Here is a 14,494-nt window from a genome sequence, read left to right as displayed (position 1 = left end):
CCCCCCCCCGGATTCAGCGACTGTTCGTGTTTTAGCGTATTTGCTGTACAGTCGAGTCTCTTTCTCTTTATCATCTGCAGTAGGTCACAGATACGACGACAGCGCACCCCTAACTACTTCGGCCTGCAACCGGAGCGGAAGGACAGCCCCAGACACCACGGCCACTGCTGTGCCCGGCGGGCTAGCGGAATTCCACGGCCGCCGTGTCAGCCCGCGACGGCCTCCAGTGGCCTCGACTATCCACTAAGGTTCGATTTGGGTTTTATGAGAACAAAGATCTGATGTAGATTCACCCGCTGCATTTCACTATTCGATCTCTTCAGTTTTATTTTTACGAACTAGAAGGGTTTCTGAGCTATGAGCAATTCCAGGGCCCGAGGCGCAGCCAGCCCTCACTCCCGAGAGCCGTGGTCTGTCCCGCGCCCCAGAGCCGCAAGGCTTTTACATACAGTGAGAGGAACTGTTTACCCCATTGTTTACCTTGGTGGCACCATTTCCGTGTGACAGGGGAGAGGAGACTGAGTCTGATGCAAAGCCCAGAGCAGTGGGAGCTGTGTCCTGTCCACTTGTTCAACCAGGTAGGTACCTTGTCCAGCTTCTCAGGAGCCTGACCAGTATTACTGGACTGACCAAGTCACTAGCTAAGAAATACACCAACGACTATGACCCGAGTGCTCGTTCACAGAAACGACTTTTGATTTCCACCCACGGCACTGACTGACTGAGTGCCTACATGCAGGGACAAAGCCAGGCGTGCGAGACGCATCCAGCTGACCACGACCTTCCCCAGGATGCTCAACATGCAGGACGTACGAAAATCAGGCCAACAGTGAATACCTGGGCGACTTGGGAAGTGGAAATGGGGCCTCAGGGAAGGGCATCTTCAGTTTTCCCCGACACCGAGAACGTGTGAGTGGAGTTTCACAAACTCTCATTCAGACCTGAGACGAGTTTGAACTCCAGACACTCGAACACAGATCAGCACAGAACACAGCGACAGGCAGGAGGAGGTACGCGCGACGCGAGAGCCTCTGCCCCTCACCGCCCCGAGCGGCACAGAGGGGCAGTGAGCTGACGCCGGGTTCATCTGCTCTGTGGTCCTGGGCGAGACGCGGCCTCCAGCTCTCCCGGTGCCCCAGCCGCTGGGCAGATCCCGGGGAGCACGGAGGTGGGGGGACTGGCCCTGGCCGTCACACCGAAGGCGCTCCGTAACTGCTGCCTCCCCTCCTGGGACAGCCACCGGCAGCGGCTTGGGGACATTCGACTGGCGCAGGGGGCAGGGGCCCCGGATTGGGCCTTACAGGCTGGTGACCTTGGACGCGTCCTGCTCACCGCCCAGGCAGGAAGGCCAGGGGCAGAGGTGAGGGAGAGTGCCGAAGGACTGAAGAGCCCACCACGCCACGACATGGGACATCGAACCGAGCCGCTCGCCTGTACGGTCTGTCCTCTTCCTGGGTGTAAACACACACCCTTTTCTTGACTACTGACCCCACCGTTTTATTTTTCTACATGATTAACATATTGTAATGAAAAAATTCTAGTTTAGCTTTTGCTGCAAGGCAGGAATGATGATCATAAATCTCTGAACAGACATTGTACCCAAGTTCAAGGGCAGAGCAACTAACAACAGTGTGCGGGCCTTGCACAAGCGTGCGCCCCTCCCCACCTGTTCCTCTGGCTAAGCGCCGCACCTTGGGATACAGAAGAGACCGCTTCACGTAGAGGGTCAGTACAGGTGAGCTGTGAGGCTGCGTCTCGAAGTCACTGCACAGACAGCGACAGCTACACAACTACAGTCACCTGAGCTGAGCCGACGCAGCGCGCGGAGCGAGTGGCTCCCTGGCCCCGTCTTCTGAAGGGCCCTTCACTCTGGTCAGCACTGAGACCCTCTTCCTTCCGCACCCGGGGCGTGAGGGCGACCCCTGGCACCGCCCCCACGGTGTCCCCGACAGCACGCGGGCGGGTGTGCTCCCCGCCTGCGGACCCAGGTGCGCTGTGAGCGGGTTTCACTAGTGGTGCCGGCCGGGGTCTCAGGTTGAGGGCAGCGGGAGGTGACAGAAGTGACACCAGGGCCTGACGCCCACGCAGCCTTCCTGCACGGTCTTCTCTAAGTTTTTACTGGAAAGGCGAAGATTTTCCTAGAATCGATGATCCAGAAAGACTTGTGAGAAGACAAACTTTTCTACAATGCAATATTCCTGCATTCCCCCGGAATCACGGGTTTACACAAAAAGGGTAACTTGCTCTCTGGCTCCGCAGCAGTCTCCCACAGACAGGCCCACCCCAGGGTGGGGGACCCTGCTAACGCCCAGGACGAGGCTGGAGCGGCCAACATCCCGAGGCCAGGAAAAAGCCAGCCGGGAGAGGATCAGCGCACTTTCCTCTCCTCTCTGGCCACTGACATCTTTCTGGCGTGGCCGTTCCCACCACAATCCCAGCTGTGGAGGTAAGCGTGAGCCCTGCGGAGGCCTGGCCCCCAAAACCCCAGCGAGCCACCACGCGGAGCACGCCTGTGTGACACCTGCGTTACCACGCTCAACAGGCAACTAAAAAACTCAAAGAAGAGTCTAGGAAAGGGGCCCGCAAACCAAGGCCCCTGGGCCCGACCTGGCCCGCCACCTGCTTTTGTAAATAAAGCTTCGCTGGGACACACTGTCGCGCCCCTTCCTTTACTTACTGTTTACAGCTGTTTTAATCACAGCCCAAAATAGTGACTGCCCAGAAACTGAAAAACGTCGTCAGTCTCCACCAGAGCCACGCTGTCCAACACAGAAGCCACCAGACGCGTGTGTGTGCTTACGTTCAAAATGAAATTTAAAATTCAATTGCATCGTCAGTTGAGCTAGCCACATTTTCAGTGCTTAACGGTCACATGTGGCCAGGGACCACAGCAGGGGACGGCACGGAACATTTCCTTCATCTCACAGTTCTGGAGGGCGCTGCAAGTTCAGGATTTAAGTCATCAAGCTAAATTTACAGCCATCGAGCTCCAGGTGCCGCTTCCTCCTCCTGACAGAAAAGCTCACACTCAGTTTCGGCGGCACGTCCCTTCTGCACTTGAACTTTTTAGGATATGTGAATTCACCGTATTAATCAAAAACTCCATACTATTTAGTAGAAGGTAACTATCAAACCACTGGGGCTACCAGTCAGTCTAGTGATAGTATTGTTTGTCTGAGAGACTGTCCCCTCCTTCCCCTGGCTACCGCCCAGGGGACTATAAACTGGGAAAGCTGGACCTTGCTGGCCCGAGGTAGGGAACCGACAAAGAAATGAACCCTGGGCACTAAATTGTCATACAAGAGGCCACTGAAACAGATGGATGGTGATAAGGCACTAGAAAAAACTGCTATTATAACCCTGTGGAAAAAGGTTCTACAAACAGCCCAGATTTTTATTAAAATTTTTTTATTTTATTTTATAAAGATCCAAACAAGACAACACAGCTTCCTGCATTTGGACCCTGGCCCCACCACTGTGTGACCTTGGGCAGGTGACCCTCCCTTTTGTGTGGAAGACCCCTCCTCCCTAAGTGGAGACCTGGGGTCCCCAGAGAGGGAGGGGACGCTCGGTGCTGCCCCTGACTGCCCTTTCCCAACACTATATCAGTCCCTGCACCCAGGCCCCTGCCCAGAGCTGGCATCGGGGGCCCTGCTGGTCTCCCCACTAACCCCTGGGCTCCTCCGGGCCAGGCCGTGTCTGTCATGGTAATGACCCTCAGCACTGGACACACAGCAGAGCTGCTAACTGGATGTTAAACTGATCAAGACTCAAAAAGCCACTAAAGATAAAAACAATTTTGCCAAACCTCACATGAACATGCTTTCTCTTAAAAAGTTCTTATGAGTCAGTCAAGCATTCTTCAGGTTTTGAAATTAGAAATTAGGCCACCGTCTGAATTAGAAGTTAGCTTTACGTCCCTAAAGGTTACCCCTCCTCAAACACTCAAGTCCTGTTCAGTAACGCATTCTCTCCTTTCCGTCCACGATGAGAGAGCCACCAACGACCACCCAACCAACAGCGAGAAGTCCAAACCGGTCATAACGAGGTCTTGAAATTAAAAAAAATAAATAAAAATAAAAACAATCAATAGTATGAGATATAAAATCAAGTGATTCCATTTCAGAATAAATTCATAGTTCAAAAAATAACTAGTCCACTCAGTGTCTAATAAATCAGAAAGCTCGCAAACCAAAAAAATCCTTTATAAAGCTACCCTACAAGTATAAAAATAGACATTTCATATGCAATGAAATCATCGTATTGCTAACTAGTCGGTCCGCGTTTAAGAACTTAAATCGAAAGTTACGTTTCGTATTTGCCCCTTTGGTTCCTGCAGCTAAAATATCCACACGCCGGGCCGTGGTTTGCCCTTGGCCGTGGTTTGCGGGGCCGTGCAAAACCATGAATTCTCTGCCCGGCCTCCAAGTTGGGCACTGTGGACAGTGATTTCCACCAGCTTCAGTGAAGGGGTGTGGAGAGAAAAGCAGCACCCACTTCATTCCGATGGCTGAGTGTTCATTTGCTTTATCTTCCCCGGGTCCACCCTGGGATCTGAAAAATCCTGTCTGGCACTTTAGTCATACGAACTATTAGTCACCTATAATCCTGCCCCCACCCTTCCTTAGCACGGTTTAAAGGCGATTCTGACAGTTAAGACTGTTTTGGGAGGCACCGCTGTGACATTGAAAAATTTATAAAGTGATCTGAGGAGGCTTAACTTTCATTTTCTAGTTTGCCCGATTCCGAACGAAAAAAATTTACATGACCGATATTTAAAAATAACAACTACGAAGAAGTATACTACTACCCCCATAGAGTTTAATAGAACTGTTGTTAATCACTGTAGTAGTAACTGTGTTTTTAAGGTAAATACGTGTTAACCCAAATTCTGTATAAACTGTATAAGGCAAAGTGTAATTACATCCTCATTGAAAACTTGCTGTCATGTTAAATTTTAAAGTCAAGCGGCCACACGGAGCCAATGCAAACGCAAGGTATTTATTTCATAAGTCCGGGAAGGCACTAACATTTCCGAAATTACGACCCACGGTGGGTTTCTGCATTTCAAAGCACGAGTGCATCTCTCTTTTAGGCTCCACGTCAAGCATGGAAAGAAGCTTTTACAGGAAGCTCTTTTCTAGTCGTTCCTGCACATTTTCTGACTGCAATTCATCTTTAACTCAGAGATCGTCCCCGATAAAACCCTGGCGGTATCAAGCAACACAGACGTAACAGAAACTCCGCGAACAGGCGACTTGGCCAGGCGCTGCCGGCCCGCCTCTCCCTCCCACCCCCACCCAATACCTTCCCCGGGCAGTGACTTCACATCCTTTGACATCAGCACAGCTCGGAAAGGGGGATGGGAGAGCGAGCAGAAAGCAGAAAAACCAGCTTTGAACTATGCATGCAAGGCCTCTCGACACTCGAATTCTGTAAGTAGTTCGTAAAACGCCAGACTGCAGTGACACGCCCCACCTCCCCGGTTCCGTCTGCAGCGAAACGGCATGCATTCGGCTAGAAAGGACTTCCTGCTCTCCTTATCTGAAGCACAATAGCCATTTATTAACTAACCACAGAAGGTTCCGACTCTGAAGCACACAACAACTCACCTCGAATATGGAGAAGCGCCACGGGCTGGAAAGGCCCGTTGGAGCTGGCCGCATCCACCACCATCCTGCTGCCCGCTTTATTACATGTCAACATCTAGGCTCAGCGGGGAAGGCAATGGGCTCCTTAAGGCGAGAAACCAGCCTCCATTTTAGTTTAAAAAAAAAAGACAAACTGGGGCTCTGCAGCTGGAGGGAACTGGCTGGCTCGTGACGTCAGCAGGCTCGGAGCCCGCCGATTGGCCGGAAGCTGCAACTTAAAATGACACTAAAAAAACTGCAAAGGGAAAGAGCGTTCTGTTTGGCTGTCAGCGTGCATGGAAAGCCGAGGCGTTTTCCGGCTTTCTGCGGTCTTCGTTTCTCTGTAACTTTTAGGCAAAGACCCATCTCTTAGGGGCAGAACTGGGGCCACATCTCCGGCCGGACTGTAAACGGAGATACCAAAAAAAAGTGTGTGTGTGTGTGTGTGTGTGTCCACGAGAACTTTCCATTTCAGCGTTTCCCTAACAGGTACCCTAAAGTCAAAGTCGACGGTACCTTCTATCTGCCTGACCACCTCCTATTTTCTATTCTAATTACTCTAACGTCTATCATATTTAGCACGGTGGCAATCCGGGGTTTTTTTGTTTGTTTGTTTTTAAGCAAATGGCTACTCAAATATTGCACAATTCCAATTCATTACTTTGGACTCTTGTTCAACCTCTCCTACTACCAAGTTGTAAACCTGTAACCCTCAAACACTGTTTTTTTCCTCAACATTAATTTTTTATCGAAATGATTCAGTTAAAAATTTAAAAAAATTTTAGATTACATGGAAAGCGAAAGCTTCTTTAAATTTAGTCACTAGAAAGTAGGAGTTAAAAAAAGCCATAAAATAAAATTCAGTGTTTATTTTTGTATCTTGCAGATGTTAACGTGTTACTTTTAGATACTCTGTTTTAGATACTTTGTTGAAATTAAAAATATATTTCAATTATTTTTAAGGAGCTAGTATTAACATCTATCATTCAGATCTTAATTTCCTATCTTTAAAAAGGTTAATGAAAAAGCTGTTCCAAGAAGAAAGACATCGTTTCGGAATTGTAATATCCTTGGGGGCGGCAAGGAGTTCGGGTACGGTGGGAGATGGGAGGGGCTGGACGGCTGATTCCCTACGACACCTCATTATGAGCTCCGGATAGAAACAAATAAGCTGACACCTCATTATGAGGTCCAGATAGAAACAAATAAGCTCGAAGAAAAAGCTCTTTGGCAGGCAGAACTGAAGAAGTTCCTCACTTCCTCATACACACACCTGTCTGTCCAAACCACGCCTTCTCTTTGTAATTTCTCACAGGACTCCCCCCACCCTGAACAAGAATGCAGAACCCCTTTGGTTCCTAAATGTAATTAGTAGTGAGAAACACCTGGCACACGGCTGGGGTCAGCAGCTACACCTGTGGGCCGGCACCTCCCACTTGGCTGCTGGAATGAATTGCCGTGATGGTTCAGGGGCGCGAACTAAATGCCCCCTCACTAGGAAGAATGTAGTTGTCACTGTATCAATAGCCATGGAAGAAACAAGCACGCCAATGGAAACCCAATCACACCCCTCTCTTTCCGCAGAGCTGAAGGATGCTGCTGGATCCCATGGCTGGCCACGGAATTATTTATGACGAGCAATGGGGAGCGGGCGCCGCCTGAACACACTTGGCCTCACACCTGCCTGGCTCGTCTGCCACCTGGACAGCAGACACGGCTTAGCAGAAACAGCCCGTGCTTGGAGTCAGGCGATGCCAATTCCGACCCTTTGGGCTCGTCAGATGCTCAGATGCAGGGAGGACGGCTGCTCTAGGACTCAGTCCTCCAGGACTCACCATCACCTCCTTCCCCCAGGGAGTAATGCTGGATAAACTCAGACGTAAGTGCAGTCAGAAAGGAGCTGTGCAGGGGGCTCGGGACGTGCTGACTGCAGGGTTGTACTTTAAAAAGACAGACCTGCCCTGAAATCATTTAATGTTTCATCTGAGACGAGAGGGGACACGTGCCTGTCCTAAAATTGTGCTGATGAATCGGAATGCAGAAATAAGGGAGAAAGAATCCTAGAATCATTATATAAAATATACAGATTAGAAGTCAAAGAAAAAGCGAAGACGCTCTGATGTATTTTTCCTAATGGTCTCTGATCAAAGGAATCCACCTTTATTAGTGATTTCTTGCATGCTCTTTGAAAGTCTTAGGCTTATAAAGTAGTTCTTTGCAGTGGTCCCCAACTTTGTGGCACCAGGAACCGGTGCTCCTGTGAGACTCTAATGCCTGATGATCTAGGGCAGAGCTGAGGTGGTGATGCCAGAGCTGGGGGGCGGCTGCCAAACAGGTGAAGCTTTGCTCACCCGCCCGCCGCTCACCCCCTGTGGTGCAGCCCGGTTCCTAACAGGCCACAGACCAGGTCCGGTCTGTGGCCGGGGTTTGGGGACCCCTGCTTTAAAGGACTCAAAGACTGTGATCTGGAGATCACCAATGAAACATACTCTATAAACACACAAATCAATAACATGGAGGAAAAAAAGACCTGAACAAGTAAAGATGAAGTGTGTTTCTGAACTGAAAGCACAAATACTATAAATATGCTGGTGCTATTTCTTCCCCAAATGGCTTTACCGTCAAAATTCACACGGGTCTCTTTATTTTTCTGGGTACTTGACAAAATAATCCTAAAGTTCACCTGGAAAAATAAAAAGCAAGAAGAATGAGAACACTTCCAATGAGAAAGGCTAGTCCTGCCAGCTATAGAACGTATGAAGTAACGACAGTGGACACGGACTCACCAGGCGAGTTGACGGGACAGAAGTAACAGCTCCCAAATCGAAAAGTATATTTATACAAGTGTAATATTTATACAAGTGTAATGAGAAAGAATGAAGCTCCAATCAATGAAAAGGGGAAGATTAGGTTAACTGGTTGGTTTACACGTGGGGAAAAGTCAATTTCAGTCTTCACTACACGTGAAGATTTGAGCCGGGTTTAACAGTTAAATAAAAACAAATCAAAATCAAAACCCTAAATCTCCATAGCTTTTAGAAGAAAAAGGAAGTATTGATTCTCAAATTAGAAAAGAATATTTAAAAACACAGCCCCTGAGGGATATTGCTCACATTAAAAAACGTACGAATTTATGTACGTTCCCTCTGAAAAAAAGGAATATAAATGCTATAAATACAAGGAATTAATAATATACTATGATTAATTGGAAAAAAACTGAGCCTTTGATGTTTGAGTGATTCAGTTCACAAAAGAACTATAACTGATTCATAATTGTACGAGAAAGTATTTCTTTGCCTATCACATCAGCAATAATTTTTAAAAAATGATAATACTGGTAAAAGCATACTATACCTCTGCCAAAGAATCTATAAATTATTCTGATCCTTTTGGAAAATAATTTGGTAATATGTATCGAGATCCTTTAAGTCATTTTACTTCAGACAATCCATTCTAGAAATGTAGCACCCATGAGAGAACATCACATTTTTTTAACTTTTAAACACTGTGCTAAAATACACATGACAAAGTTGGTCGTCTTAACCCTTTCGAAGTGTCCTGTGCAGTGGCGTTCAGTATAGTCACACCGTTGTGCCCACCACCGTCCATCCACAGAGCTCTTCATCTTGCAAAACAGGAGCCCGTCCCCATTAGACACTCGGTCCCCGCCCCTCCCCCGGCCCCACTGCTCTGCTTTGTCGCCACGAGTCTGACTCCTCCAGGTGTCGCATGTAAGTGGAGTTATACGGTGTCTGTCCTTCTGTGACTGGATGACTCCACTCGGCGTAACGGCCTCCAGGTTCATCCATGCGTCCGCACGCCTTCCCTTTTTAAGGCTGAATAATATTCCACTCTACGGATGGACCGCGTTTTGTGTCATTCGTCCCTTGATGGACACTGGTTGCTTCCACCTTTTGGCTGACGTAAACAGTGCTGCTGTAACGGATACGCAAACATCTATTTAAGTCTCTACTTTCTATTCTTTTGGGTACATACCGGGAAGTGCAATTGCTGGAACATATAGTAATTCTATTTCTCATTTTCAGAGCAACTGCCACACGGTTTTCCACAGCGGTAACATCATTTTACACCAGCAGTTGCACAAGGGTTCCAATTTTTCTACATCCTTACCAAGGATTATTTTGTGTTTTTTTAATAATTAAAAATTTTTTTTATGGTGACATTGGTTAATGAAATTCAGTAAGTTTCAGCTGTACATTTTAACAGTAAGGCAGATATATATAGTTACACTGTGTGTTCGGCTCTCAGAATTCTTCCTGTTCCCACATATTTGATCCCTTTACCCCATCTACCTCCCCCCCGCCCCCCAGGTAACCACTAGTCTAGTCTGTTGTCCATGACCATGAGTCTCTGTTTGTCTGTCCTGTTCATTTGTTGCTTTTAGGTTTATATCCCACATATAAGTGATATCATATGATTTTCAACTTTGTCTGGCTTATTTTGCTTAGCATGATCTCGAGGTCCATCCATGTTGTCGCAAATGGCAGTCTTTCATCTCTTCTTACGGCTGATTGTTTTTTTGTTTTTGTTTTTGATAGTAGCCAACCTAACGAGTGTGACGTGGCATCGCACTGCGGTTTTGATGTGCGTTTTCCTAATTATTAGTAATGCTGATCATGTTTTCGTGTGCTTATTGGCCATCTGTAGATCTTCTTTGGAGAAAAGTCTATTCAAGTCCTTTACACATTTTTTAACAGGGTCATTTGTTTTCTTGTTGAGTTGTAGGAATTCCTTATAAATTCTGGATATTAATCCCTTATCAGATAAATAATTTCTAAATTTTTTTTCCCATTCTTTGGGTTGCCTTTTCACTTTGTTGTGTCATTTCGATGCACAGAAATTTTAAATTTTGACGTAGTCCAACTTATCTATTTTTACTTCGTTGGCTGTGCTTTTGGGGTCGTATCCAAGAAATCAGCAGCAAATCCAATGTCATGAAGCTTTTCTGCTATGTGTTCCTCTAAGAGTTCATAGTCTTAGCTGTTATACTTAGGTCATTGATCCACTGAGTTAATTTTTGTATGTGGTGTAAGGTAAGGGTCCAATTTCATTCCTCTGTATGTGGATATCCAGTTTTCCCAATACCATTTCATGAAGAGACCGCGCTTTCCCCATGAATGGTCTCGGCAGCCTTGTTGAAAACCCTCTGACCATACCTGTGATGCTTTATTGCTGGGCTCTCTATCCGACTGTATCGGTGCGTCTGTCTGTACGCCAGCTGTTTTGATGGTGATAACTGTGCAGTAAGTTTTTAAAATCAGGACATGTAAGACCTCCAACTTTGTTCTTCTTTTTCAAAATTGCTTTGGCTATCGGGGTTCCTCGAGATTCCATGTGAATTTGGGGTTGGATTTTTCTATTTCTAGAAAAAAAAAACACCGACAGAATTTTGCCAGGGACTGCACAGAATCTGTGGATCCGTCTGGGCAGCGCTGGCATCGTAGCAATACTCAGTCCGCCGATCCGCGGACACGGGTGTGTCCTGGTTGGTGTCTTTCAGCTGCGCTGCCTAGTTTTCAGCGTGCGGGCCCTTCACCTCCTTGCTTAACTCGATTCCTGACGGTGGTATTCTTTTTAAGAGCATCCCATTTTTATTTATGATTCTAAACATCAGAAGCGACCTTAATGTCAAAGGGATTACATAAAATATTACGCGCCCATCAAAAATCTTTGTAAATGTGTAAAATGAAAATATAAGTGAAAAGGTAGAATTTTCCAGAAATAATATAATTATAAAAATAAGCACTCCCAAAATCTTGACAGTAGGACAGTGCCGAGTGTTATGGCTATGGATGGTTTTTCTTTCTGACGCTGTATTTTTCAGTATTGCTAAAATAAGTACATAATACTGTCGTGAAAATTAGAAGCAACAGTTGAAAAAAAATACAGGTTAAGTCACAGCAGGGAGAATCCCTTAACGAACGCCGCCTCTTAGGCACAGGCGAAGAACGGCGAAAGGGCTATTTATGGGAGCCCAAGAAACAGGATACAGGTGGTTTACTGTAACGCATCACGGAGATCACGTATGGAAACACACGCAACAAACGTCAGCCTGGATCGGGCACGACGAACGCGACCAACACGTCAGAGGATGCTGACTCTCTGTCTCAAAGAGTCAGCGTGGGCTTCTGAGCTCCGCGCTGCCGTCGGTCACCTCTGCTTGCGTGAGCTACCGGGGTCGTTAGTCTCCCGAGTGCCTTCCTCCCTGATGACACCAGCTCTCAGCAAATGCCACCCAGCAGCGGCTCCTCAAGCAGCTGCGTCACGGGCTCTGGGACAGAGTTTTCACGGCCTGCTCGGGGAGAGGCCGCCTGGCCATAACCCTGGGGCTAGACCCTCTTTCCTCACCAGCAAAAGGGAATGTACATGGTCCCCCCACCTCCTGGCTCATTCGGAGCCACAAATGTCACAGACGAGGTGAAGTGGGAGTCGGGAGGGCGCGGCTGTGAGCCAGGTAGGCTCCCAGCGCAGGTCACCTCCTTGGTCCAGCCACTACAGGTGAGTCGCAGGAACGAGTGACACCGAGCACTTCAGCGAGATCCCTCAGGCCGCAGTGTGGGGGAGCCACTGAGGGCCCCTCTAGGAAGAATTCCCCATCCCTCTCCCCCAGGCCCGGGCCCAGAAGGTGCACCGCACAGAGCCACGCAACCACCCCAGCTGAGTGGCAGACGACCCAGGCAGCAGCATCCGGTTCTGACCCCACAAGCCCCGACCACCCAGTAAACCTCCTCCTGCAGCCCGTCGCCAAGAGCAACATGCCACCTCGTCACTGGAGAAGCCCCGTCCACCGTGAACACGGACGCCCTGTCCAGCATCGCAAGACGCCCTCTGCCAGCCACGGCGGCCCCACGCGGCCGGACCCCATCTGTCACCTGCCTCCCATTCCTGCCGTGGGGCGCACTGCGAGGGCCCAGGCCAAGTCTGGTGCGGAATGGCATCTCTGGGGCTCAGGGCAGCACCCCAGAACCAAGGGCACAGTCTGTTCTTGGCGCGTCCCCACCCGACACGTAACCACGGCCTCAGAGCTCTCAAACCGTTCCCTGTCCCCGTCACTCTGCGCCGGTCCTGATTTAAAAACAAACGGCCTGTGACACATCCCACTGATTTTATTTCTAGGGAGCATTTCTGAATAAAACTTACAAATTTTCCTTTCTAAATGTAGCCGCAGGTTTTATTTTTCCCATCCCCGGGCGATTTTCTAGGCAAATGAAATACGCTCATAGTTTAGCGAGGGGGTTTTACGGTTTCATGAAAATACAGGTGCTTGTGGACCCGGGAATGGCTGAGCCCGGATGGGGGGCTGGCGAGGGGGAGCCCTGAGCGCGCTGCTGGGCGGGGCGCTTCGGTGGGGAGGGATCCAACCTAAAAATCCGGCCGCACTGACAGTTTAAAACAGACTTTTTCCCGAGGCGATCAAAGATCCCTAGCGTTAGCCGTGTTCGAAGGTTGCCAGGGGACTTCTGCTGCCAAGAGCAAAGATAAAGGGACAGGCGCCGTGGCCCGGAGCGAGTCCTAAGAGTGACTATAAAGGGCAGACGAGCTTGTCCCCGGGAAGGCCAAGGAGGCAGGTGTGGGTGGGAGGCCTGGGCCACTCTGTCCCCCGCCGGGCTGGGGACCGCCAAAGCTGGGCAGGTCCTCGCGGGCCCCCTCATTCTGAGAAGGCAGCGCCCGCTCAGAGAACAGAGCGCACGTGGCCTCTCGAAGTGCTTCCGTGTCCACTGCCGGTGACAAGGTGACAACCCCCGTCTTAGGAAGAGGAACCTGAGGTCGAGGGGGCGGTGACTCGGGACCAGAGGTGACGTCCCCTTGAATTCCGCGAAGCCGGGGGCTGAAAAGGCTTGAGGCCGAAGGGCCTCTGGTTATGACGTGTCTCAGACGCTGGCAGAGTGCGGGGCTGAAGGCACCAGGACAACCGCGCGCAGGTGTGCATTGGTGACCCTTCCGACAACTGAGGACACCGTGTGCAGTCGCGGCGCTGATTCCACCGCAGCCGATGGCCTTGAGGGACTGGGAGTGTGCTGTGAGATGCCAGCCCACCCGCGCCTGATGGACCAACACACAGTCGTGAAAGGGAAAGGTCATTCTGACAAAGTGTTATTACAACGCGAATTTTGACCATCATGCTAAGTGAGAAACGAGAGCCAATCAAGATCTCGTCTAATGTAATTCCACAACCCTGAACCAGGCAATCAAGATCTAAGACCGCTCAAAACAGTAGATGCAGGGAATGAAGAGGATAGTGGTAAATGTGATATTATCATCTGAAACTGGGTAAAGGACAATGGATTAGACAGATGTGTCGACACACCACTATGAAATTCTGATATCATCCTGCCCTTGAATTCTTCGATAGAAAGGAAAACTCACTCGAAACCTATAGAACTTTAAAGAAAAGTCGGAGATATAAAATAAAATTTCAAATATCAAAAAGAAACGTAATGAAAAGTGAAAGAAAAGGAAGGAAGAAGAAAAAAAAAAAAAAAGAAAAGAAAAAAAAAAAAGGAAGAAGGAAGGAAAAGGAAAAGAAGAGGAGGAGAGGAGGAGGGAGGGAGAGGAGAGGGAGGCACACACAGAACGTGTGAGCGAATGGGAGCCGAATGCAAGGTGCTGGGAGAAATCCAGGTGAGGTCTGGGTTGGGGGAAGCCTGAGCTGACATTTGATGTGAGATCACAGCTGCCAGGTGAGACCGATCTCCAGAGGGGGCTCGCAGAGAATGGCAGGCAGAGGCCTGAGACTCACCCCTGGAGTAACGGCCACGTCTGTGCTGCGGCTTGTGGTTGGGTCCGGCTGTCTGACACAAGACCAGCTCTCAGTTATTCGCAAGAGCTGCGCTAGTGGCACC

General features: G+C 48.9%; 1 protein-coding gene and 1 long non-coding RNA gene across 10 annotated transcripts in view; one reads left to right on the top strand and one right to left on the bottom strand.

Moving 5' to 3' along the window:
* Positions 1 to 14,494, bottom strand: part of PPP2R5C (protein phosphatase 2 regulatory subunit B'gamma) — a 126,728-nt gene that overhangs the window by 80,599 nt on the left and 31,635 nt on the right. The window contains exon 1 of one of the 7 annotated variants that reach the window (XM_039884238.1): positions 5,613 to 5,831. The exons of 4 other annotated variants lie outside the window; for them this stretch is intronic. In XM_039884238.1, coding sequence (XP_039740172.1) covers positions 5,613 to 5,706 — 94 coding nt within the window. In that variant the 5' untranslated portion in view covers positions 5,707 to 5,831. Of the gene's footprint in view, positions 1 to 5,612; positions 5,832 to 14,494 lie in introns of those variants that run through there. 2 more of the 7 variants (XM_039884239.1, XM_039884242.1) reach the window with 2 other exon arrangements.
* Positions 5,296 to 12,842, top strand: LOC120619710 (uncharacterized). 3 transcript variants are annotated; one of them, XR_005657637.1, is made up of 3 exons: positions 5,296 to 5,435; positions 7,215 to 7,509; positions 12,389 to 12,842. It is a non-coding gene; the product is annotated as an uncharacterized LOC120619710 (long non-coding RNA). The 3 variants fall into 3 exon arrangements; XR_005657638.1 differs by having other exon boundaries at positions 12,262 to 12,400; XR_005657636.1 differs by lacking the exon at positions 12,389 to 12,842 and having other exon boundaries at positions 7,215 to 8,646.

This window comes from Pteropus medius, unplaced genomic scaffold, assembly GCF_902729225.1.
Source record: "Pteropus medius unplaced genomic scaffold, Ma_sr-lr_union100, whole genome shotgun sequence".
NCBI lineage: Eukaryota > Metazoa > Chordata > Mammalia > Chiroptera > Pteropodidae > Pteropus > Pteropus medius.
This window is presented reverse-complemented; position numbering and strand designations above follow the sequence as displayed.